Source organism: Chelmon rostratus, chromosome 19 (genome assembly GCF_017976325.1).
Source record: "Chelmon rostratus isolate fCheRos1 chromosome 19, fCheRos1.pri, whole genome shotgun sequence".
Lineage (NCBI taxonomy): Eukaryota > Metazoa > Chordata > Actinopteri > Chaetodontiformes > Chaetodontidae > Chelmon > Chelmon rostratus.
In genome coordinates this window covers 20083628-20106876 of record NC_055676.1, presented here as the reverse complement: position 1 = coordinate 20106876, position 23249 = coordinate 20083628, and the positions used below count along the sequence as shown (strand labels likewise).

The 23249-nt window shown below is 44.5% G+C and overlaps 1 protein-coding gene across 1 annotated transcript in view; it reads right to left on the bottom strand.

The window, feature by feature from the left end:
- Positions 1 to 23249, bottom strand: part of ttc28 (tetratricopeptide repeat domain 28) — a 102174-nt gene that overhangs the window by 25688 nt on the left and 53237 nt on the right. Inside the window, exons 3-8 of the mRNA XM_041959757.1 lie at positions 17417 to 17564; positions 12959 to 13231; positions 12744 to 12874; positions 4852 to 5073; positions 3230 to 3418; positions 2998 to 3094 (exon numbers count right to left, since the gene is read on the bottom strand). Of these exons, the coding sequence (XP_041815691.1) occupies positions 2998 to 3094; positions 3230 to 3418; positions 4852 to 5073; positions 12744 to 12874; positions 12959 to 13231; positions 17417 to 17564 (1060 nt within the window). The remainder of the gene's footprint in view (positions 1 to 2997; positions 3095 to 3229; positions 3419 to 4851; positions 5074 to 12743; positions 12875 to 12958; positions 13232 to 17416; positions 17565 to 23249) is intronic.

Here is a 23249-nt window from a genome sequence, read left to right as displayed (position 1 = left end):
TATCATCCATAAATGATGATCTGAATCATTGATCTGAACCACAGACTGCAGCTCGTCTGTCAGGAGGGCGTCAGCAACTTCAGCAATAGCCTATTAGTCACACATCAAAGCACCGAGCGCGAGCCGCGTGCTTGACTTCTGATTATTTCAGACGGCGAATAACAGAGAGTGAACTGAAGGCTCTGCAGTGACGCGCTGAGAGGGAAGCTGCACAGCACACCGAAGCCGTCTGACAACAGACGTCTTCATTTCTAATCGAGCGCGATGTCGAAGACTGAATGTGTTCAGAGTGACTGAAGCAGCGCTCGTGTTGCCTGAGCAAGGCAACACACACACACACAGAGAGCGGCGAGCTGTCCACTCAGCGTTGGCGTCAGGTTCGCGGGCTCTCCGATATCACTGCGGCCGCAGAAAACAAAACCCAGTTAATAAAACATGAGTGCTGATTGGCCAGAGAGGCATCCTGCAGTCATGTGATAGGGCCTCAAAAGGCAGGTGAGGTGACGGAGAGCAGGACCATCACATCACCCACAGCTTCTGTCTTAAGTTGTAGAACATACATTTTTACACATGCATGTACAAGCTACAGCTAATTCTCACTCAAACATACAGGATGAAGTACTCAGATAATCTACTAAAGTGAAAATAGCAGTAGCACCATGTAGAAATATTGCATTCAAAAAACGGTTTACGGCGCAGGAGCTGTCGCTCGCCGTTTCTGGCGCCCAAAGTTATGAAATGAAGAGTGGTGTAGTTAACAAAACAACAGTTCCCTCCCTCAGGTTGGGGTGGAGTAGTTGTTTGAAGTATCACAAGTAAAGAGTTATAGTACAAAAATCGTAAAATCGTTTGTAAGTACAACAGTCTGTGAACTGGATGCTGCCGATCGATCCGGCTGAGTCGGTCCAGATCGAGGACTCGGCCGGTGTATCGGGTCTCGGTGGAGTCACCAGGACAGAGTTTCCTTATCAGGGGGGCTAATAAAGACTTCTGCATCTGTTAACTGAGACTTCTTCAGGGGAAACTGTGAGAAATGTTCACCTTTTATCTAAAATTGCATCAAATCTTTCACTTTTTGAAAATGACATTCACACAGAATTCAATGAAAGACAGACAGCGCTTACTTTTAAGTTTGCAGAGTGAAGTGAGAGGAACTTCAAAGGGAGCAAAGCAGTGACGGCTACTTCCTGCATTCAGACTGCGGGTATGATGAAAACTGGTTACTGTTCTTTCCACAGCGATGCTGTTGTTAATGCACTGCCTCCCAGCTGCAGATAACAATCATTCCTGCTGATATAATGAGTGAAATCGACTCAAACCTGGACCTGAACGAGCGGCAGAGAGTGGACGGATGGATAATCAATTAAAAATGATTAATTATTTTAAGTTAATTTATGTTTTTTGTGAGCGGCGACAGTCCAGCTTTTGGTTAAAGAGCCCACATTTCTTTATTATCTTTGACTGATGATCAATCCTCCTGTCTTTTCTGAAGAATATCACCAGATACAAACATGCAGAGGAGGTGGAAGCAGTAGGTGAGGCTCTCCAGCCCCTCGTTTAGTTGAATGTGTTGGTCTAGTCTGCCTGACTCATTGATCCTTTGTGAAGTTAGAGTCTATGACGCCGACCGGTCGTCTATCTGTGCTGTATCGATGAATCCACGGCGCTGTCCGTGGTGCTGAAGCAGCAGCTTTCTGCCGTTGCCTTATTATGTCACTGAGTTTGTTTTCTCAGTGAATTAAACATTAAGAGTGCCTAATTGAATTTTAATCTGCAGTGATTTGTTATTTTCAGCGTTAGATTAACACTTTGTATTATTTACTTCTGCACTGAAACATATTTTATAATAAAGAGTTTGCTCCTCCGTCATAAGGCTGTGCAGCAGCAGCAGAGATAACAGCTGCTGCCGTTGGGTGTGTGTTTGTTGGTGGTGCTGCGCAGCGGGGTGCTGCCACTGGTCCATCCGCTCTGTTAAAAATCAACAAATCAGCGGCTGTGGGGGGGCTGTCTTCAGGCTGAATGTGGCCCAAACAACCTCCGGAAATAAGACAGGACAGCCTGTATGTCACCTGTGAGCCAACACTCAGGGCAAAAAGCAAAACACCCACTCCTGCTGCTCCTTAAGCCTGCTGATGTGATTTCAGGGTAATAAATGATTAATAAATCAATATTTTATCAGCCCCTCTCTTCTCTCAACAGTTTTGGCAGTTGAGAGATAAACATTTGGTTAGGTCCGTCCCATGTGGCGTTCATCACACCGACTGTGTTTGTAGTTATTTCCGCCATCATACTGTATTTTTATTAAACTTTTCAAACAACAAACTGTCTGAACTGAACTGAATATGAACCATCAGTTTCAAGCTGCTGCTCAAATCTTTTCTGCTTTCATGCAGATGCACAGACCCTCCACTTTGTTATTTGTGATGTTTATCCTCCTCCACAATGCACAGAAGAAGAAACCCGCCACCCTCCTCCTCCGTGTTGTCATCTATCTATCCTCCAGGGTGACAGCGCGGCTTCATTACGGTTACGCTGTGACGCTCGCCCACCTTTGTCTTCTCCTTATCAGTATCAGTTATAAAACTAATAACATGCGGATAACATGCGGTACCTGCTCAAACTGGTCCCTCATACCTGAAACTGCTTCCTGTTGTTAATCCCACCCCTCCTCTTCATGGTTGGCTGGTTGGGATCAAACAATTCCAGGTGATCAACACAAACTTTAAACTAACTTTACCTCTGTGCAGACTCCGCTCTAACGTTGCAGCACGCAGCTCGGATTAATTACTGGGAAGCAAACGCACTATGTGATCAATCAATCACCTGCTGAGCTGAATCAGACAGATCCTGATGCATCTCATCTCTTTATCGGTGTGTTTACCTCATGAGTGTGTTCCCAGCTGGCTAATGTGTTAGCTACTTAGCAGTCACCAGCTAGCTGTGCGAGTAGTCACCAGGTTTTAACTTCCACCCCTTACATCTGTTGGACAGACCTACCCAGGTTGGACGAGGCTCGGCCCTGAGCTGCTCTGTCCTGCAGCTCCTGAGCAATTTCCAGCTGGTGTTGGTGGTACTGACGCGCCCTCTCCAGGTCCTGAGGATGGCAGGAAGCAAACATTACTCGTGTTTATCTGTCACATTAACAGCTGCATATAGATTACACAGTATGGAGCAACCCGGAGTGATTTATGATTCACTTAACCATGTCTGGAAACTGCTTTATACCAACCTGCATGCATCGGGCAGCGTGACCCAGACCAGCATATGCCCTCATCTCGATCGCTCTGTCGCCCTGCTCTTGTGCCAACTCCAACACTCGTGTATGGTACGATATGGCCTTGTCGAAGTCCCGCTGAGAGTGGTAGGCACTGCCCAGGTTGCTGTAGGCTCGCGCCTCCTCACGCCGGTTCTCCAAAGTCTGCCAAAGACATCATTTAATCGGCACTCAGAAGCTACCGCTGTGGCTATTTCACTGCATGTGGTGTAATCTAACATTTTCTGTTCATGAGTGAGTGTCCCAGGTACTCAAAGATCACATTTTACTGATGATACTCTTCCCTCAAGACAAAAGACTTTCTTTATCAGGAGGCAAACATGACTGCAAGTGATCCACACGCTTGAAATTAATCTCAGACAATGAAATTCAGTTTTAAAAAAGATCTCAAAGAAACACCAAAAGAACAACAAAAAATAGCTTTTCAGTTGAGGAAGCTGGAGCCAGCACATATCAAACAGATGGAAACTGTTTTCTGCTACAAGCTGCAACATTTCCAGATAAAGAGAGCGAAGCTGTCAAAATAAACTCTCGGCAGTCAGGAGATTTTAATTAGGGAACCTTTATTCTCGTACAAATCTCGCTGTCAACAGATGGTCTATTAGTATGTTAACAGAGGGGGCTACAAAGAGCGAGATGATGTTGGCTCCGGCGGCTGGCTCCGTGGCAACTTCACACTTTATCCAAAAAACACAAACATAAAAAGTGAAATGTCTTTTGTTATGTTTGCTCATGTAGCATTTGCATGGATAGCTTCACGGTGGTACTTTAAATATTTACAGGCTTCGCGACCGACGTCCAGAATACACGCAATGCTCTTTGGGAGATATACGGTTATTCTGTCCTAAAAGTCTGCACTCAGCAGGTGACAGATGGGTTAAAATGGAAACAACAACATTAGAAAAGCTCCTGACTGACGGATCCAGGAATGTAAGTGCTGCTGTTAAAAGCTGAAATTAAAATGAGTGGATGGCTTCATGTTCAGTGAGTGCCTCCAGCTGGGCGATGCGGTGCAGGTCCATATTTAGCCTGTTTGTGTTCCCTGCGTGTCTGTAGGTTAACATATATTAAATTAATCTGCGGCACAGTTTTCTAGATTTCTGTTACTGTCAGCAAATCCTGTAAAGACAACAAAACTAATGATGCGTTCATGCATCTCTTAATGCTTCCTGACGCCTCTGATGCACCCAGCTGCGAGCCCGTTGGTTCCTTCTTTAAAAAGTGGTCACAAACATACGGTTTTATCTTTTAAAAAGGTTCAGTTATTTCCTAAAACAGCTGCACGTCGTAGTTTTTACTGAAGGTCATTCAAACAGGAGGAATAAGCGCAGTTGTTGGGGACTATTTTCAGGGGCGGATTAATCCACATTTGGTGCTGTAGTGATATTTGTGGCTGCAGGATGGTGTGTGTGGGACTGATTCAGTGTGTGTGTTCATGGTGATGGACGCTGCCCTTTCAGATTGATCTCACCGGGTCAATAAAACCTCTTTGGATAAAGTGAAACTGACACCGTGGGAACAATCGGACAACAAGGCTTTATCAGAATCATTAAAGATCAGAGGATGTAGAACCGTACCTTTGCGATGTCCAGGTGCTGCTCATGGCACTGAACGGCATTGGCGAAGTCTCCCAGCGCCGTGTACACGGCGCCCATGTTGCCCAGCTGGCGAGCCTCGGAGAGCTGGCACCGGGTCTGTCGCGCCAGAAGCACACACTGCTTATGGCTCGCCAGCGCGTTAGGGTAGTCACCGATGGCGGTGTACACGTGGCCCAGACTGCTGAGAGCGTCGGACGCAGCCTGAAATCACATCGACAAGTACCGGTTGGTATCCAGTCCCAGCAAAGACAGGCACCATCCACCGAGTCCAGTAAACAACAAGAATGAACACACTTAAAAACAAGGGGCGGAGCTTTGATTCAGGGTTTAAAGACCAGATACCAAATAATACATAATGCCTTTACTTATTCTTAATTATAGCGTACATCATCATTTACTTAAGTAACAGAAGCAATACACAGTGTAGAAATACTCTGTGACAACAAAAGTCCTGCACTAAAAATGTACTTTGTACAAAAGTATGAGCATCAAAATACTCTAAATATATGCATTGTGTACTTTAAAATGAATGAAAACAGACACATTATAACATCATGGCTGGCCACTGCAGGATGTGAAAGATAAGCTTTCACATCCTGGTCGAGGCTGCAGTGAGAGCCTCGCCGGTGTCGCTGCCACCACCACCCAGACACCACCTCGCAGTTCTATTATTACTCGGTTTTAGCGCATAAGACACTTTTTTTAGCATTTAATGACTTCTAGCGCCGCTCTTCCTGCTAATTACAGCTCCTCTTCAGGCGTAATACCATGCAAATCATGACGAGGGTTTCACAGTTGTTCACACCGTTGTTGTCTTCAAGCGCGCACACATGCAGTAAAAACAGGGCCATGAACTCACACCCACACACACACACACACACACACACAGTGTGTCAGCCTGTCTTGTACACACTGTTTCTCTAATTAGAGAAATGAGAAACGGTCGCTGCACTCCTGCTCTTGCTTTAGTAATCTAAAACCTGCCCACTCGTTTGCTAACTAATCTTAAGGTTATTGATCAGCGCTCCATCAGAGGAGTCATGGGAAATATTCATCAGGTCTGGTTCAAATTATCCAGACGGATGAAGACAAGAGCACCACATTGTGTATTGACACATCTCCCATGGATCACTGTGTGTCTGCAGAAGCTCTTTCAGATCAGCAATTGAATGTGAAAAAACACATTCAATTGTACAATAAAATACATTTCAATGAAACTAAACTGATCACAGGACTTTTCTGGACTCTAACACATCTGATTGGATGATAGATGTCTGTGTTATATGCCTGCAGTCCTTCAGGCAGCTCTGATGCGGCAGCGTTCACTGGCAGAGGAACAGACGCGAAACTCACACGTCGATTATATGCGTCAACGTTTCTATCTTTGCTGCTGCAGGATGGTGATCCTTCAGTCTCGCCATCATCAGTTAAAGAACAGCATCCAGTGATATGTCAGCTACAGCAGCTCAAGTCAAACGAGCAGCACGCGAGCGTTGTGGTTGGTCCAGACTGAAACGTCCCAACATCTACGGGATGGATTGCCAGAAATGTGGTCCACACATTCATGTTTCCCTCAGGATGAGTAATGTTAACTTTGGTGATGCTCTGACTCTTCTTCTAGCGCCACCATCAGGTCAAATTTGTAAAATGCTAATACAAAACGTCCCATCAGTTTTGTGCTAACTAGCAAATGCTAGCATGCTACCGTGATAAACTGATATGGTGAGCATGGTAAACACTGCACTCACTTAAAATCAGCATGTTAGCACAGTCACTGTGAGCATGCTAACGTTAGCATTCAGCTCAAAGCACGCTGCTAGCAGGGCTGTAAACTCAGGTGCAGCACCTGCATCGTTCTGCAGTGTTAGTGTGATTAATTTATTATAAAGTTTCTAGGAAACGATCTCCAAGCTCAGTTACAGCCTGCAGTGCAGCTGCCTGATCCTCACCTGCTGAACACACCTGACAGGTGTGAACACACAGTGTGATGCAGGTATCAGTAAACCTTGTCCTGAGGTACAGACTCTATAGACTCTCAGCGTGATGATCCCTTTGATTCAATCACAGCGACAATAATGAAGTTAGAGGCCTTCTGAACACAAACAGCAGTGAGCAGGGACACACACACACACACACACACACACACACACACTCAGAAGTATGACTCTGACCTTTCAAAGCACACAATGAAGGACAGCAAAGAATTAGCCAGAGACTGTAATGAAATGTTTGCAAGTTTAAAGAACGTGAGAGCGAGGAGGAGGAGAAGCTATGAATTATTAAAGAGGGAGTTATTAGCATGTTCGTTACTCATTTATATCCCGCACACACGTTCTTTCTCTGGATTCAACAGAAACGTAAGAGCGAGCCTCCAGTTTCCAGACAACAAACGAAGCAACACAAGAAGAAAACAATTCTGGAAAAATGTAGAACGGCGATAAAAGGTGGTGCAACAGCTTTCTCTCTGCATCTGATTCCATGTGCACCTTCCTCTACTTCATGTACAGTTAGCTCGTTTAGTCCAGTGGTTCCCAACCCAGGGGTCGGGCCCCTCCGGAGGGTCACCAGATAAATCCGAAGGGTCGTCAGATTAGTGATGGAAGAGGAAAAAGGAAGAAGTTCTGATACATATTCATGTTTTGGGCTTTCTTACTTCCCTTTTTTTAAATACTCTATAATTCCATCTCATTATACTTCAAACAGTTCTATAGAAGAAACCACATCAGAAGTTTGGAGTGGAAACGTTTCTCTGGTGAAACTGCAGACAAACGACAGACATCAGAAACACGACTGGACTTCATGACGAGGTCGAGCTCAATCTTTACTGACGCATCATCAAACACTTATTATTATAATATGTCTTTAATGTAAAATCTAATCTGATAAATAACTGAAGCTGTCAGAGAAATCTAATGCAGTAAATGTACAGTATTTACCTAAAGTGTAGTGAAGCATAAAGCAGCATAGAATAGAAATACACCAGTAGAATTACCTGAAAACTGTACCAAAGGCCTCCGAACAGATAATACACATACTAATACCACATTCCTTTAAAGCAGAGCCTTAACGAGCGCTAAAAACTGTCACTGAAAACAGCCAAACTGACCTTTGGTAGAATTTACCACTTCTAATTAACACCACGACACTCTGCTCTTTTCATTCCTGTTCATGAAAGGAGACGACGGCACACACCAGCCGAAAAATCCCAATTCCCAACGAAGTGATGAGTGTAAACACATAAAATCCAGTTGACACACCTCCGAGGCAGAGAGGGAGATTTAATAAATGACGAGGGGGGCCTCTGTGTGTACAGTCGACCGGCCGGACGAGCGTTTGATTTCCCTCAAGGACACAATGTTTCCCCTGCACCAGAACACACACAAAAAATCCAATCATGTTGTGTCTGGGACTGTCAGCCGCTACACAGACTGTGAGTTGTTTATGTCTGAGTTCATACGAGAAGGATGCCGAGACTGACGAGCTCTGGCATTTTGCAGAGAAAGAAAATCAAAGAATCTTAATATGCAACCTGTCGTTACGCTGTTTTTATGTCATGTTGCAGGACAGCACCAAAACTCATTAGGAGAGTGTGTGTGTGTGTGTGTGTGTGTGAGTGTGTGTGTGTGTGTGTGTGGGGACCTGTGCTAGTAAGAAGACGCAGGAACGAAAGGATGGATCTCTGAGTCTAATGAACTGCTCCATGAACTGACCGAGACAGATGCGGGAGGCACAAAATGTGGGCTTTAAACCCTCAGCATTGGCTGAAGGATAAAATGGGTTCTCCCGCTGCGTCAGAGGGAAATGACAGATCTGAGTTAACTTCATGTTGGTGTGATGCTGAGCAGCCAAAAGTCAGAGCGGGTACATACAGAGGCGAGGAAGGAGGGAAGGATGGAGAGAGAAAGCTGTGGGCTGCTAAACAACCAGCTGAACTCTCTGTAAGTTCATCGTCACCAACAATAGTCTTATTAATTGTAATGAATCATAAAAACATTGATCAGAGCAAAGAGCTCGTAAGGAGCACGGAGCAGCTGGTGCATGATTTATATGCTGTGATCATAATGCTAGCAGCTAGCTTATCTTCATTACTAATATTTATATGAAGACAAACGACCTCCGCGGTAAACTGGAGGTTCTGAGTTAGAAATCTTTATGCTATGTACCACGGGCTGTTTCATGTCTCTGCAGCGCCCCCTGCAGGCAGATCACTCTGCCTTTTCGACTGAAACAGGAGAACCTACTGGAGACAGATAAGAATAAACTGTCGTGCAGCAGATTCTTGTAGATTTTGCTTTCTGTTTTATTTCGTCTCAGCTGTTTTTAGCAGGAGGTGACAGCACAGCGTCAGCGTCGATGTGAGGTCCTTTAAGTACATTTTTCTGCAGGTTTGCAAGTTACAACCACACATTTATTGATAGAACAGTCAGAAACCACTGAGCGGCCGGAGGTGGTGAGAAACTCGTCTATGAGAACATCACAAACTTCACAAAGGTTGTATTTGTTTGATGGAGTCTCTGTCGACTGTTTTAGCTGTAAATGCTCAGCAGCCGTAGCGGACGATGAGGTTAAGGTGTTGCTTTTTTTGTGTCCACCCCTGTCGGTTAAACATCGTCTCTCTCAGGCGGCGTCTCAGACTGGAAGCTTGCTCACACGCTGCACAAGTAAACACATGAAACACGGCGAAGCAAACACACAGAGCGAGATATGGATTTCTGTTGATGGCCGCGTTTCGGTCGCCTCAGGCAGCGGAGGTGAAGCTCAATAATCGTCTGTCAGACATTCGACTCTGTCAGCGGCCCGACACGCCGGAAACTCACACAGCAGCTCAGAACAGAGAATCTCTTCTGTCTGGGTTCGATCCCGAGCTTCAATCAGCTCCACTGCGATCAGGATTCATGTGTGAGCAGCATGAATGAGGCTGAAACGACGACGTGTCAGAGGAGACGAACAGGAAGATGCATGAACTGCAGTCAGTCGCTCACTGCTTTCATTAAAATGAACCTGCTCGGACCCCCCATTCATCCCACTGACAGGTGTCCAATGTCTCCAGATCCACGCCATTAAGTGATTGTGTGTGTGTGTGCGCAAGGGTCCGGCGGAGGTTTTGATACCATACTCATATCTGTAGTAGCAGAAAGAAGCTACAGCCAGCAGGAGGTTAGCTTAGCATAGCATAAAGTCTTGAAACAGGTAAAAAACAGCTAGCCTAGCCTTGACATATCAGCACCTCTAAATCTGAATGATTAATACGCTTTATCTCTTTGGATCAAACCCAAAAGCGTTAGCATTCAAAAGGGTTTTTGATTTGGTGATTTTCAAATTTCTAATGTGGTGAAATTTTATGAAAAATGTTTGGTCACACTTCAAATTACTGTTCACATATTCAACATTAACAAGTTGCTTATTAGCATGCATGTTAGTAAGATACTGGTCCGTTATTAGTCATTATAACGTAATTATTAAGGCCTTATTCTGGGATCTGGGATCTGGGATTAGGTTATTAAGATCATAATTCATGTAAAAGAGCTTCCTTAATTATTATAAATAAGCAGTAATTAGGAAGTTATTGAGGAAACCTCTTAGTTGATGGCCTAGTAGCTGTAGCAGAATAAGGCATTAATAAGTGCTTAATAGCGTCTAATAAGGAGCTAACATGCTACTAATATGCATGCTAATAAGCAGCTATCTTATGGTGAACATGTGAACCTGAATATAAAGTGTTATATAAAGTATACATGTTGTGTAAAAGTATATGTATATATTGTTTTATTGTAATTTAAATATTTGTATATATGTTCAATGTGTGTGTGGCACCGACATTTCACTGCACGTAACTGCTGCAAAATGACAATAAATGAACCTTGGTGAGACTTCATCGATGTCACCCACCGCTAATAACATGCATGTCTCCACTCAAACACTCAAAGCTCACAGGACAAAGCCACACCGAGTGACCTGAGTGCACAGGAACAAACCTGAACAGGAAACTCAGAGTGTTGCAGAAAGCACGTGAACACCTGGCGAGACATCAGTCATCGCTGGCAGACGTTAATTGAGCTGCACTCTGGCTCAAAGCACTCGCAGATATTTATGCACAAACTAAAACTCTGCACACAACAAACTATTTGCAAATACAGCAGGTATGACAGCGAAGAAGATCGAAGAACAGCCAACATCCAACACTATTGATTAACACACACACACATGCACACGCACACACACACACACACACACATACACACACGCGTCAGATTAATTGTACGATATCAAAGAGACAATAAAATATTCCAGATACGCATCATGGGCACAGAATCAGGAGGATAAAGTGAACTAACTAAAATATTAAATCCAGAGAGACTTAATTGCGTCTGTCATGACACACTGCATCACGCAAAGGAATACACACACACACACACACACACACACACACACACACACACACACACACACACACACACACACACTCACGAGCACATGGGAGCAGTTAAACAAAGGTAAACACACACAAACAGCCCGACAGCTTCACTTTGTGTTTGGAGACATAAAGGGGCCAAAGTCTAATCTGGAACAGCAATCTAATTAACTACGGTTTTCACAACTGTCCAAAGTGTTTCAGAAGAAAGCCGGTGAGTTTAGCTCTGGCCCGAGGCGAAGAAAAACTGATTTCAGGAAAACACGAGGGAGTTCGAGAGCAGCTCAGGAGGAAGACGGAGATGTTCCAGAAAGAAACAGGAACAAATGTGAGGGATGTTTTTCGATTTGTCTGGGCTGTGATGACAGAGTAGCTCTGCAGATTTACAGTGAGGACAAACTGCCACATTATCACCTCATATCTGCTGCACACTGACGGGTGTCGCTCTTAAATTTAACATATTAGAGAGAAAAACAGTTTTCATCATCATCAGCTGTCACCTGATTGGACGGACTCTCTTCAGGTTGGTCACAGCGAAGTGTCGCAGTGAAATTCATCCCCATGTCTTTTCAGGAAGTGTTTTTGGTAAAGGTCAGTAACCAGACTGACACTGTCATCACATTTATACCTGCCATTAAAACGGGATCTGTATCCGGATAATAAACAATCTGATCTTGCCTTTGTGTTCACACCTGGAACTTTTCTTGTTCTCCTGATCCCCATTGAGATCAGATCTCCATCCTCCTGCCTTTAAGGAATTTAATCAGACCCAGACTTCCTTATAAAAATCACAAATTTTTCTGAGTTGCTGAGTTCGGGGGAATTTTATAACCTTGGTGCAAATTCAGCAAATATAACACAGTTATTCGTTTTAATGTGTGAAAAACATTGTGTCACTTTGTACAGGCCTGCAGCCGCTCTGTGACTAGATAACTTATAAGTCTTGTTCACAGCAGATCAGCTGCATACAGTTATTTCTCATCGTGTATCATTAATTTCCCACCTGTACTGTTGGAAAACGCATCTTTTGTCTATTTCAGGGCAGAGAACAGACGTATAATCAGTAATTAGAGGCCTGTCTCTTTCAACCTTCTTGCTTGGTCGCTCTCCAAATGAGATTTGTGAATACTCAATACTCTCATTCGGAATGAGTGAATACCAGGTGTGAACGGGGTCCTCTGTGAGGGATGAACCTCCAGTGAGTGAGACGTCATCTCGCTCTTCAGGTGTTCTCCAGGTAATCTTTAACTTATGTCAGATCAATGATTTAAGATTATAAACTTAATATTTTTGAACCCGGAGTTACAGTTCTTGGATCAGGTAGCCCCTGAACAATAAGGTGTGTCAGATCTAGTAGCTGTTGCTCAACGAGACTGACTGCAGATCTACACGACATTGTGTTCTGGTGTGAATACACATGAGCGCACTCGTAAAGGCACATGCATGCATGCAAACGTACCTCTCTGTCCTTGAGCTTCATGGCTAGCACGAGCTGGTTTCTGTGATTGGCCAAAGCTTCTCTGTAACTGCCTTTGGAGAAGAGGGCGGAGCCAAGGTTCCCATGAGCGCGACATTCACCTGACTGGTCACCTGTGGGTGAGACGTTCATTACAACCATTTCATTTCCTCACAGTCCAGTCACGCCACGCTCTACTACTTCCTCCTCCTGCATACCTAAAGTCTTGGTCACCTCCAGGTCCTGCTGCATGTAGGCCATACTCTTCTCTGTGTTGCCCAAAGACCAGTACGCGGCGCTCAGGGCCGAGAAGACGGATCCACGCAGCTTTAGCGAGCACGTGCCGATCTTCAGCCCCGCCTCCAGCACCACAACCGAGGCTCCGTGGAAACCGTGGGTCAGCAGCTCCTGTCCGATGACCGACACGACCACGAACGGACTCTTGTCCAGCTTCATCTTCTGGAGCTGCTGGTGGGTGGACTCAAGAGAGTCTGAGGAGGTTTAAGCACACATACAGAGAAGCTGGTGAGGTCGTGGGATCAATTAGCATCTTTATGAGAAGCAGAATGACACAAACCAGCAGGGCTGCAGTAACAGAAACACACAATTTAGCCGCCAACAGTAACTTAACAGCTCTTACAGTTTTTAGCTGTATTAATGTAGATCACATTTGCAAAATTTAAACAGGTCACATGGAAGCTTTGTTTCTCTCTGAATTCTCTCTAAACACTCTGTCATGATAAAACATGTCTCCAGCCATAAACTTTCATTTCCCTCGCTGATTTTGTGTGATTATTTTGTTTAACATTGAAACAGTATTTGTTGGGGATATTTACAGCATGAGCTTGTTCGTGAAAGTGGAGTAATTTCGTCAAGGTGCATCATTTCTGATGAGTGGGCATTTTTATGATTTTATCTTCTGATGGGATTAACACAGTTAAGAGGCGATCGCTATGTTCGGGTTACTGTAAAAATGCTTGGTTTGCACAAAATCATCGGCTCTGACATGCTGAAATTGTTGTGAAACTCTCAGAAGACCGAAGCCAAACAAGAGACATCAAACTGAGCTCATGGACTCTGGTTGTGTTCCAGCTTTTGAAGGATTTAAGTATGTGTCATGCAAATGTTCTGAGATGTTTGATGTTTTTAAGCAGGCACCAGCAGTGGCCAACAGTGGTGGTTCATTTTCATCCACATCAGCAGCATGGCTCTGTGGACGAGTGTCTACGGTCAGATCTCTGCAATTACATGAGGGATTACAATCAAATTAAGTGCTAAAAAATGAATCCCACTGATTTTGTTGATTCTCTAACTTGTTGTCTGGTGCCACTAACAAGACAAACGTTTCACTTTCATCCATTTAATCTCAAAATCTACCAGATGGACTGACACGGCACCCTGTAGACATTCACGGTTCCCAGAGGATGAATCCCGCTGACTTTGGTGATTTCCTCATATTTCCTCTGGTGCCGTCACGATGCTGATGTTTGTGGTTTTGAAATGTGAATTGTCTGAACAGCTATTGGATTTGCCCCAGAGGATCAACTGACCTTTCATCAAACACCTCATCATCATCATCAGGTCAAAACTTTAGCTCATTCAATAGCCACAAACCTCAGTTGTACTTTATGCTAATGCTACTAATGCTACTTAGCCAATACTAGCATGTTGATATGCTGATTATTACACCTGCTGTATTGTAACTGTGAGTCCACAAACAGCCATGATGTAGTTTAGCTAAATTCACTTTATACCAGGATGGTAGACGTTAATAGGTTAATTCATCATTTAAAACTATATATATATATATATATATATTTGGAGCAAGCCCCATAGCTGTGTTATGTATCCTGGCATATTTAAATTTGCCATTTTCAGAATATCAAATAGGCTGTAGAGTCAAATGGACAAAATGTGGAAGAGGCCACATGAAGGCCAGAGTTGTCTCCTGTGTAAAGTTTAAAACTTTTACAAAATTCTCAAGCAGGCTAACTAACCTATGTAGCACAACACTGTAATAGAAGTCATATGAAACCGCTGACGTCAGCAGGTAACATTAGCATCTAACATTTCAGCACAAAAAAACTAATAACAGAATATTTAAAAAAAAAAATGTCTGAATTCATTTAGATATTTCTCAGTTTCTCTGTAGTGAATTTTATATTACCAACATTAAACACAGTGTGACAGTGACCGTGTTGAATAAAAGGTAAAAAAGGGGTATTTGCAGTTCATTTTTACACACACATTATAATGGAAGACCCCACTGACGTTTCTTTAAAGGTTTCTGATACTGTATTGATGTACGTACATTTCCAATTAGGTATTTTCTTTCTTCTTTCGTTTGAACTCATTAGTTTCACTCCAATTGATTCTTTTCAATCAAAATAAGGCACAAATGACTTCCAGAGTCTCTTAGTTAAGCTGCGTCAGCTCCTGAACCACACAGATATCTGCTAATCGAATGTAATTCAGTACAATGGTCCTGCGAAACATCCCATATGATACGTTCTCTTCTACCGATATTTTAAATGAGCAGAAAACATTTTCTTTCTTTCTTTTGTGGCCTGTTTGCCTTCCATGTGCAGCACGTACCAAAACGTGTTAGTTGCACTTCATGCAAATGAGATGAAGCGCAGCTCGTCTCACCTGCACTGCAGTCTTAGTAAAGACTGAGCGAACTTGAAAACTCTGGCGGACTTTTCCCCCTCTCACCAGCATATCATCCTATAAGAGAGACATCAGCAAACCTAACAGGGGACAGATAACCCAGAGGAGCCCCCCCCCCTCCCGCCTCTGCATGTCGGCCTTCTTCGCAGCCCAGCTTGTCGTCCCTCCTCCTGCTTACTCCAGCATGACAGCTCCTGGTCACACTTGATAGCTTTGAGGCTCGCTTGCTTTGAAGCTTATGGGAGGATCAAGTTTTGGAGGTGGCGGCCCCTGGACAGCAAAACACCCTCCCACAGTGCATCAGATGTGCACAGTACAGCAGCAGTCCAGGCAGGACCACGTTAGCTACCACATGTCACTGATCACTATCATGAACTGATAACAAATCATTCTTTTTGCAGTGACTCGGCAGTGATGCCTTTTGGCTGCTGTTTGGAAATCCTTTTCTAGAAAAACGAGAAAGCGGCGCTCATTCGGTCAGTTAGCAGCCTTGTGCTCAATCTATCTGGATCAACTCGCTCCACCTCAAAGGGAAATGTTGTGAACGCTCAGCCCGATTTGTTCTCCAGTGTAAGAGCAGATGCAAAATTCCACATGCGCAGACATTTGCTGTAGCTTGCCAAGCAGAAGGCTATTCCCAAGAAGCCTCGCTCTCATACTGATACAGCTGAAGGGCAAAAACATAATCCTGTGCCAGTTCTAGTCTGCAAACCCTTCGTGATTGTGTGCACTCTTGCTTTATCTTCTTATGCTGTTGAAACCTGCACACTGAGATCTGCGGGGCAGACAGATCAATGACACACAAGAAACCAGCTTGTAAATATTTCATCATGAGCTCCACGAGAAGCTATTGGTGCTAATAAACAAGCAAAGCGAGCCACTGTTCCTAGCTCTTTACAGTAAGCAAGCATGCTCGTAAGACTCTTGAAAATGGAAATTGACCTGATCAGAATTTAGCAGCAAACTTAATGAGGCTTCTGGACCCTCTGAGTTTACCTGCTGGGGATCAGTGAAGGTTTATCTTATCTTTAGTTTGTGCATCTGTCCAGGAATCCACCAACATGCCGTCTTAGCGCTAGATATACCTTCAGGTAACTCTTCTGACCGTCTGGCCACTGTACACAAACGGAAATGTAAAAACTTGGTCGTAAGGGAAGTTCTGTATGTAACATGTGGGAGAGGTCATTTCATGCCAAGCTACCAGCGAAGACTCGAGGTAACTGTTTGCTGACACACAAAAAAAAACAAATAATGCAAATAATATAATCTGTTCTGAGTTTAGAGAAGAAAATTCTGCAGAAATTTTAAAATCTGATCTTCTTTTCATGAGAAAGGCCTGAGAACAGAGTGACCAAGACTCCTCTGCTGACCAAAGTGAGGCAGCAGTGATGGTGAAGCGCTGCCTCATCCTGCATGAGTGCACGTGTGCGTGAATGTTGTTTCTCAGACACCACCAGTCTTCAGGTGTGTGGTGTTCGGAGCTCCACCACCTCACTGTGGAGACGAGGAGTCGCCCGGCAGCAGTGGATGTGAGTCACGCCCTGACTTCAACAGGTGGAGGCCGGAGTCCGATCTCTCTGACGCTCCATCACGAGCTCCCTGTTTTCAGCTCCAACTTCCGTGTGCTTCTCTTTCTGTTTCATCTGACTTACTTGTTTTATTTATTTCCTCCCTGTCTCTTTTCTCCTTTCTCTCTCTTTGTCACATCAAATGTGCATCCATGTCTTTGTGAGATCTGAATCATCAGAGGCAACTTTTTACTTTTTCACATCCCCGTCCCAGGGGAGGGCTACTGAATAAAAGAACAAAAGAAAAGTGGTAACTTCACACTTTCCCTGGCGCCGACAACCAGCTCTCCCCTGCTACGACTTCCAAACACAGAGTTGTTGTTGAGGACACAAACAAATGTTCATGCACTTATGTCTGCACAAATCTGCCTGTTGTTGGACAGCATGACGAGACGAGCGAGGCGACAGGCGCCGTGCGCTGTTGTCAGACAGGCCTACCTCTGAGGGGCGATTTCATGGCGGCCTCCACCATGCCGACCAGCAGCTGGAGACTCTTGGGGTCCTGCGCGAGGCCAGAGGCGAACGCCGCCAGGGCGTCGGCATGACGGCCCAGGTACTGCAGGGCAACCCCTTGACGAAAGTAGGCCTGCGTGAAAAAGAAAGAGCATTAACATTTTGATCCATGAATGTTTTTCTCTCTGTATTTTGCACAAAGATGCTGTGTCTTTTTTTTAGCCATGCTAGCAGCTTAGCTCGAGAGAAGTCAGTATCAGTCTGTATGCTGGTACACACTCAGTGACTAAATCACCATGAAATTCTGTAGAGACATTCATGTTCCCCAGAGGACAAAGCCTGTTGACACAACATTTGGTACAGACGTTCATGGTCTCCAGAGAATGAATCTTACTGACTTTAGCGAGTCAGTGATCTGTTCTGTGGCATTAAAATGACTTTCAATATCTCAACAACTATTGGATGGATCTCTTAACTTTTTTCATGCAGCACCAACATTTGGACTAAACGTTTGTTTGTTTGCACAAGTAAGACATTGTGGAAAAAGAAATACAAAATAAAACTAAATGGATGTATGCAGGGCAGGAAAAAGTACGACTGCGTTACGTGAATATTTCCATCTTATGCACTTTACACCTCTGCGTCTCTACATTTCAGAGGGAATATTGAACTTTTCACTTCACAACATGACGGCTGTAGTTATTTTGCAGCTTCAGACAAAACACTTCAGTTTGTAAAGAGTGACTCACTGTTGTACATTAAACTACCCGACCAGATGTGAGGTAGTTCCACCCCAGCTCCACATGGACCCTGTGCAACAACACCTGCTGCTTGTGAATGCATCAGTAGAAATAAACCAACAAAACAACATGATGTTCACGCTAACATTTTGTTGTTGTCTGTACTTTTACTTCGGTGCAATTTTGAATGACTTTTATTTCGGGGTTTTATGGTGAACGACTGTTAATTCATGTAAACAATCTGAATACTGAACCACTGAAACAGACACAACGTACCGGCAAATAGAGCAGGTAAGAGAAACATATAAAAAGGTAAAAAAAACAAAAGAAAGAACAAAGAAAAAATTGATGACAGGTAAAAAAAAATAGGATTTTCTATGACAATCACATTGACAATGCTAACATGCTATATGATAACTATAACGTTTACCATGCTAGTTTAGCAAGTTAGCGTGCTATTTCATTCAAAACGCAAACTGTCAACCTTCAGAGCTGCTAACATGACACTGGGTATCATCATCTTCTTTTTAAGAACTTCCTCTTGATGAAAAGTATCTTGTTGAAGTCGGACGCCCCCCCAAGCGGCGTCCACATCGCACACGAACAGCACACACTTCATTAGGAGCCCCCGGTGCATCTCACAGCAGGATTAGAGACAATGAATCATGACATCAAATTCATGAGGAGGATGGAGAAGTCTCACACACACACACACACACCACTCTTCCTCTCTCACTGCCGACCAGACTGTAACATAATTGTCCTGTCTGCCTCTCTCTCCCCCTTCATTCCTCCCCTTCTTCTCTCTCATTCATCATCCCGCCCTCCCTCCTCCCATTTAAGCGTAATCTGTCATGACAGTGAATGAATGAAGACAAAGAGGAGAGGAATTAGATTACATGGCAGCTCCTGTCCAGCTCGCCGCTCGCCGCTCCCGCACCGTCTTTGTCCACGTCCTCATCCGCAGACAGCCTCATTGAAACGAACGGCACCGGGGGTCACGTCTAATCTAATGCATTAAGCGTTTAGTCTGTGTGTTGGTGTTGCAGCAGAATGCGAACGGGCCACGGTGTCGTTTCACTGCTGATTAACACAAAGTGGGATAAATGGTTGGTAATTACAGCTGGGGCCACCTCCCTAAAACAACTCATCACAAAAAGCCTGAACTCAGTCACAGCTGCAGCGATGTTAGAATCATATCACGATCTTAATTTATTGACCTAATGCTTGTTTTTCTATTTGTTCCATATCCAGTTCAGACTTCTAACTTTGGGTTGCTATAGCACAACTTTCAGCGCTGACCCGTTTACACAGTCGACTGGACGTTTCTCACAGCTGGGAGGACACATCTGTGTTTCTGAGGAGTTGATATCATCACATCCATCACAGATATTAGGTCACAAATATGATCTTTGGTGTTTAGTTACCTACAGTGTTAACTAGCTTCCAACTAGCACCACCAGCCTACTTTGTGTTGCAGCCGATTCTTAAACCTGCAGCACGGAGAAGTTGAGACCACAAATTTGACCTTTTAGGCTGAACTTGTTATCAGACATTCGCTTAAAGCGAAATCATCAATCACTTGGAGATGTTTTTTTAGGGCTACGTGATGAAATGTCCAATATTCAGACTCTTTTAGCTCTGTTTTTGGTCTCCACAAATCTGACATGCTATGCTCACCAGCAAGATGCTAACTATGTCTGTCTGCTGTTTGCTGCTGAGCAGAGGATTTTTCGAGGCTTTCCAAAGAAAAGAGCTGCCTGCTGCGAGAGAATCGGGCGTCTTCATGACCCACAATGCAAAAAAAGACAGTTCAATCGGAGATTCGGGAGTGTCGTGCCAGTGTGGGCTAACATAGCCTGGGGACCTCCAAACCGACAGATTCTTTTAATTGTCAAACTCGACTCAAGTGACATCACTTGAGGACGTTTATCAGACTTCACACAGCTCCCTCTGAAGCAACAGAAGGCTTTTACGAAGGCTTTTTTTTCCCCACATACGCAGTAATCCTCCCCTGTGAGCAGCAAAATCAGCGGCAATCTATTTTGAATAGAGACACAGGAATTTTCTACTTGACAGCAAGAAAGCCCGTTCAGAGCAGCAGCAGATGTATCAGTCGACGGTGGATGAAAATACAGGATCAGTGATGCCAAGCGACCACGCTGAGGAGAGAGAGACAGCAGTCTGCCCTCTGACCCTCGTCCAGGCTGGAGAGAAGAGCAGCCGGGCTGGACCGGGATGAGGAGCCGGGCTGGTAGCTGGGGCGGCATATGGACACCCCACCTGTCTGCTACCTCTACTTAGCACTGCCCCTCAAATCTGTCGCCTTCACACTGATTTGGCGGCTGTATGAAGGATGCAGTGTTTCTCATTTCGCCATTCATGTCCTATTCTGGATGTGTTTCCCTTCGCCCTGATTGGGAAGCTTCTGGGAGGATAATTTCAGTTAGATGAGGGTGATTATATCAAAGGAGGAGAAGTTATAATCATAGCAAGATGGCCATTATCTCTGCATGACTGTGTGTGAGTGAACGCACAGCACAATAAGTCCTGTGTGTGTGTTAGTGTATGTGTGTGTGCCAGAGCTTTCTATCCCCATCAAGGGTGTAAACATGCCAGAGTCAGACAGAAAGTGACAGCAGGAAGAGTCTGCCTCCACCACCACCTCCAGCCTCCTGCTCACACACATCCTGCCTATTAGCTCAGTCTGGCTACGCTGCCTGCTAAGCACATACAGGGGGTAGAGTCCAGACAGCCTAACACACACACACACACACACACACACACACACACACACACACACACACACACCCTCCGTTTTTTTTTTGTATCTGTGTCTCAGCAGTGTTTTGGAGCGTCTCAGAGAAGTCTTGTCAGGTTAGAGAGCCTCTTCACAGACTGATCTGGTTTCGTCTGGCTCGCCTGGTCTGCAGGTATTTCACGCTGATTCCCAATCGAGCACTTAGACAGCCTCCTCACCATCAGCTGACAGCTCTGTGTCAGTTAAAGTGAAGTGATCAATAAAAGGGACAAGACTAATCCTAGCGGTGTGTGTGTGTGTGTGTGGGTGGGTGTGTTTGCACCTACTGTTTTATATTTGTGCGTATGTGCTCTTTGTCTCCTTCCTGTGCTCAAATATAAGCATCCTGGAGCTCTTGATGCTGCGTTTATGGCGGAAACAAAACCAGAGTTCTGCTTTGAAGCAGCCGTAATCAATATTTTTAAAATAACAATATATTAAAAGGCCATATGAAAACAATAAGATGATGCTCATACACATCGGTTATCGCCTTCTGCTTCTGATAGGTCAATAGGTCAAGCTGAGAGAGGGTTTTAGGAGCATCCTCTGTTGGACCACAAGGAAAACTACTTTAAAGTCCATATAAACTGTACATTTCAATTACAATTCAAACGCTTAATTTTTGCCCTTAATCGAACAAAGGTGAGCCCACCTCGACACTACCTGCTCAGACAGACAGTTAGCAACTGGCTGGTGAGCGTATCACAGCATTAAAGCAGCTAAAGAGGCTAATGGCACTCATTAATGGTACTTTGCTCATGTTCCACTGCCATATACTGACTCACATATGCTACGGCATGCCATGTGTGTGCAAGTTACACACAGCGTAGCGCTTAGCGGTACGCCACCTTACAGCAAACACACACAACTCCTCAGCGGCGAATGTCGATTCTTTAATGGAACATCCTGCGGCTGACAATCGGTCACTGCTGTGCGCCACGGATGATTGGATCAGTTCGGGAAATGTGTGTTTATGAGCGACGTAATGCCAACAAAATGAAGGAGAGAGCGAGCGGTGAAGTGAGAGGGGTGTTATACATCGTTGTGTCAGTGCAAAGGATGCACACCGGATGAACAGATGCTTCAATTACTGCTTGTAACTCACATTAATCGAGAACAGATGGCGACACAAGTGGCAGGAGAGAGAGAGGGCGAGCGCGAGCGAGAGAGGCTCACGTAAACCAGACATGATAGAGATTGATGTCTCTGCAAATAAGAGAATCTGCCTGAAAACACACAGACAAAACCTTCACTCTCATTTCGTCTGGACACAAAGTGGATTAAGCCTCCTCTCCTCCAGCGGCCGCCGGTGACTGAACAGATTTAAGGAGGATCGGAGGATGTGGACGACGTGGCCTTGAGTTATTTGTTAGCGATGGAGGATGCTGGGAGGACGGAGAGGAGCTTCCTGTCACACCTGGCAGCCTGAAACCTGCTCTCGCTTCCTCACAAGAGACAAACAATAAACAGCAAATTACACCGCCACTGACTAATGAACAGTACTGCATCACACAGCTCCACCTCTGGACCCAGAGAGGGACCAGATTTACTGCCAATCATCAATAACAGTTCAGTGTTGCTGTTAAGGGCTCGCTCTGGATGGTCGGAGCCTGGGGCTGGTGTTTGTGGTGTTGGCTTTGGTTAACGATGAGGCTGAACTCGTCAGGGTCATTTGTGAGAGCTGCGATGACTGAACGGTGTGAGATGTCAGACGATCAGGCAGTTTAGCCGGATTATATAGAGCATTTTATTAGGGGGTCAAGCCAAAAGTCTGTGGGTGTGTTCTACTGCAGTGGGAGGAAAAGGTCAAAGCTGGAGCAGAAAGTAAAAACGCAGGGTTTGGGTAATAATTTTACTGTTAGCCTCTGTTTCGCCCTTCAAATAAATCTGACTGAACTTTCCCTTTGTTTGAGCAATGACCTTAGTGACGGCGAAGGTTAGCAGCTCAGACAACTGGAGCAACTTCACCTGCTAACTGAGAGACTCACCTGTCCTCGTCCTGAGAGCCGGTCTCTGGTAAACACTGTTTGAATGTAAGAACAATCAAACATAAATCTGAATCTCATGGTTGCTCGTCCTTGTATGATTTTTTAAACTAAACATCCAATGTTATCTGAGAACAAACAACGTTTTAATCTTGTTTTTATTTCGACAGTAATTCTGGACCATTACACTGGCGCTAACTGGCTCAACCCTGGAAAACAACAACACTCTGTTAATTCAATGTTTTCCACATGGATCATTGACTTTGTGCTCGGGATGTTGTAGCTTTAGCATC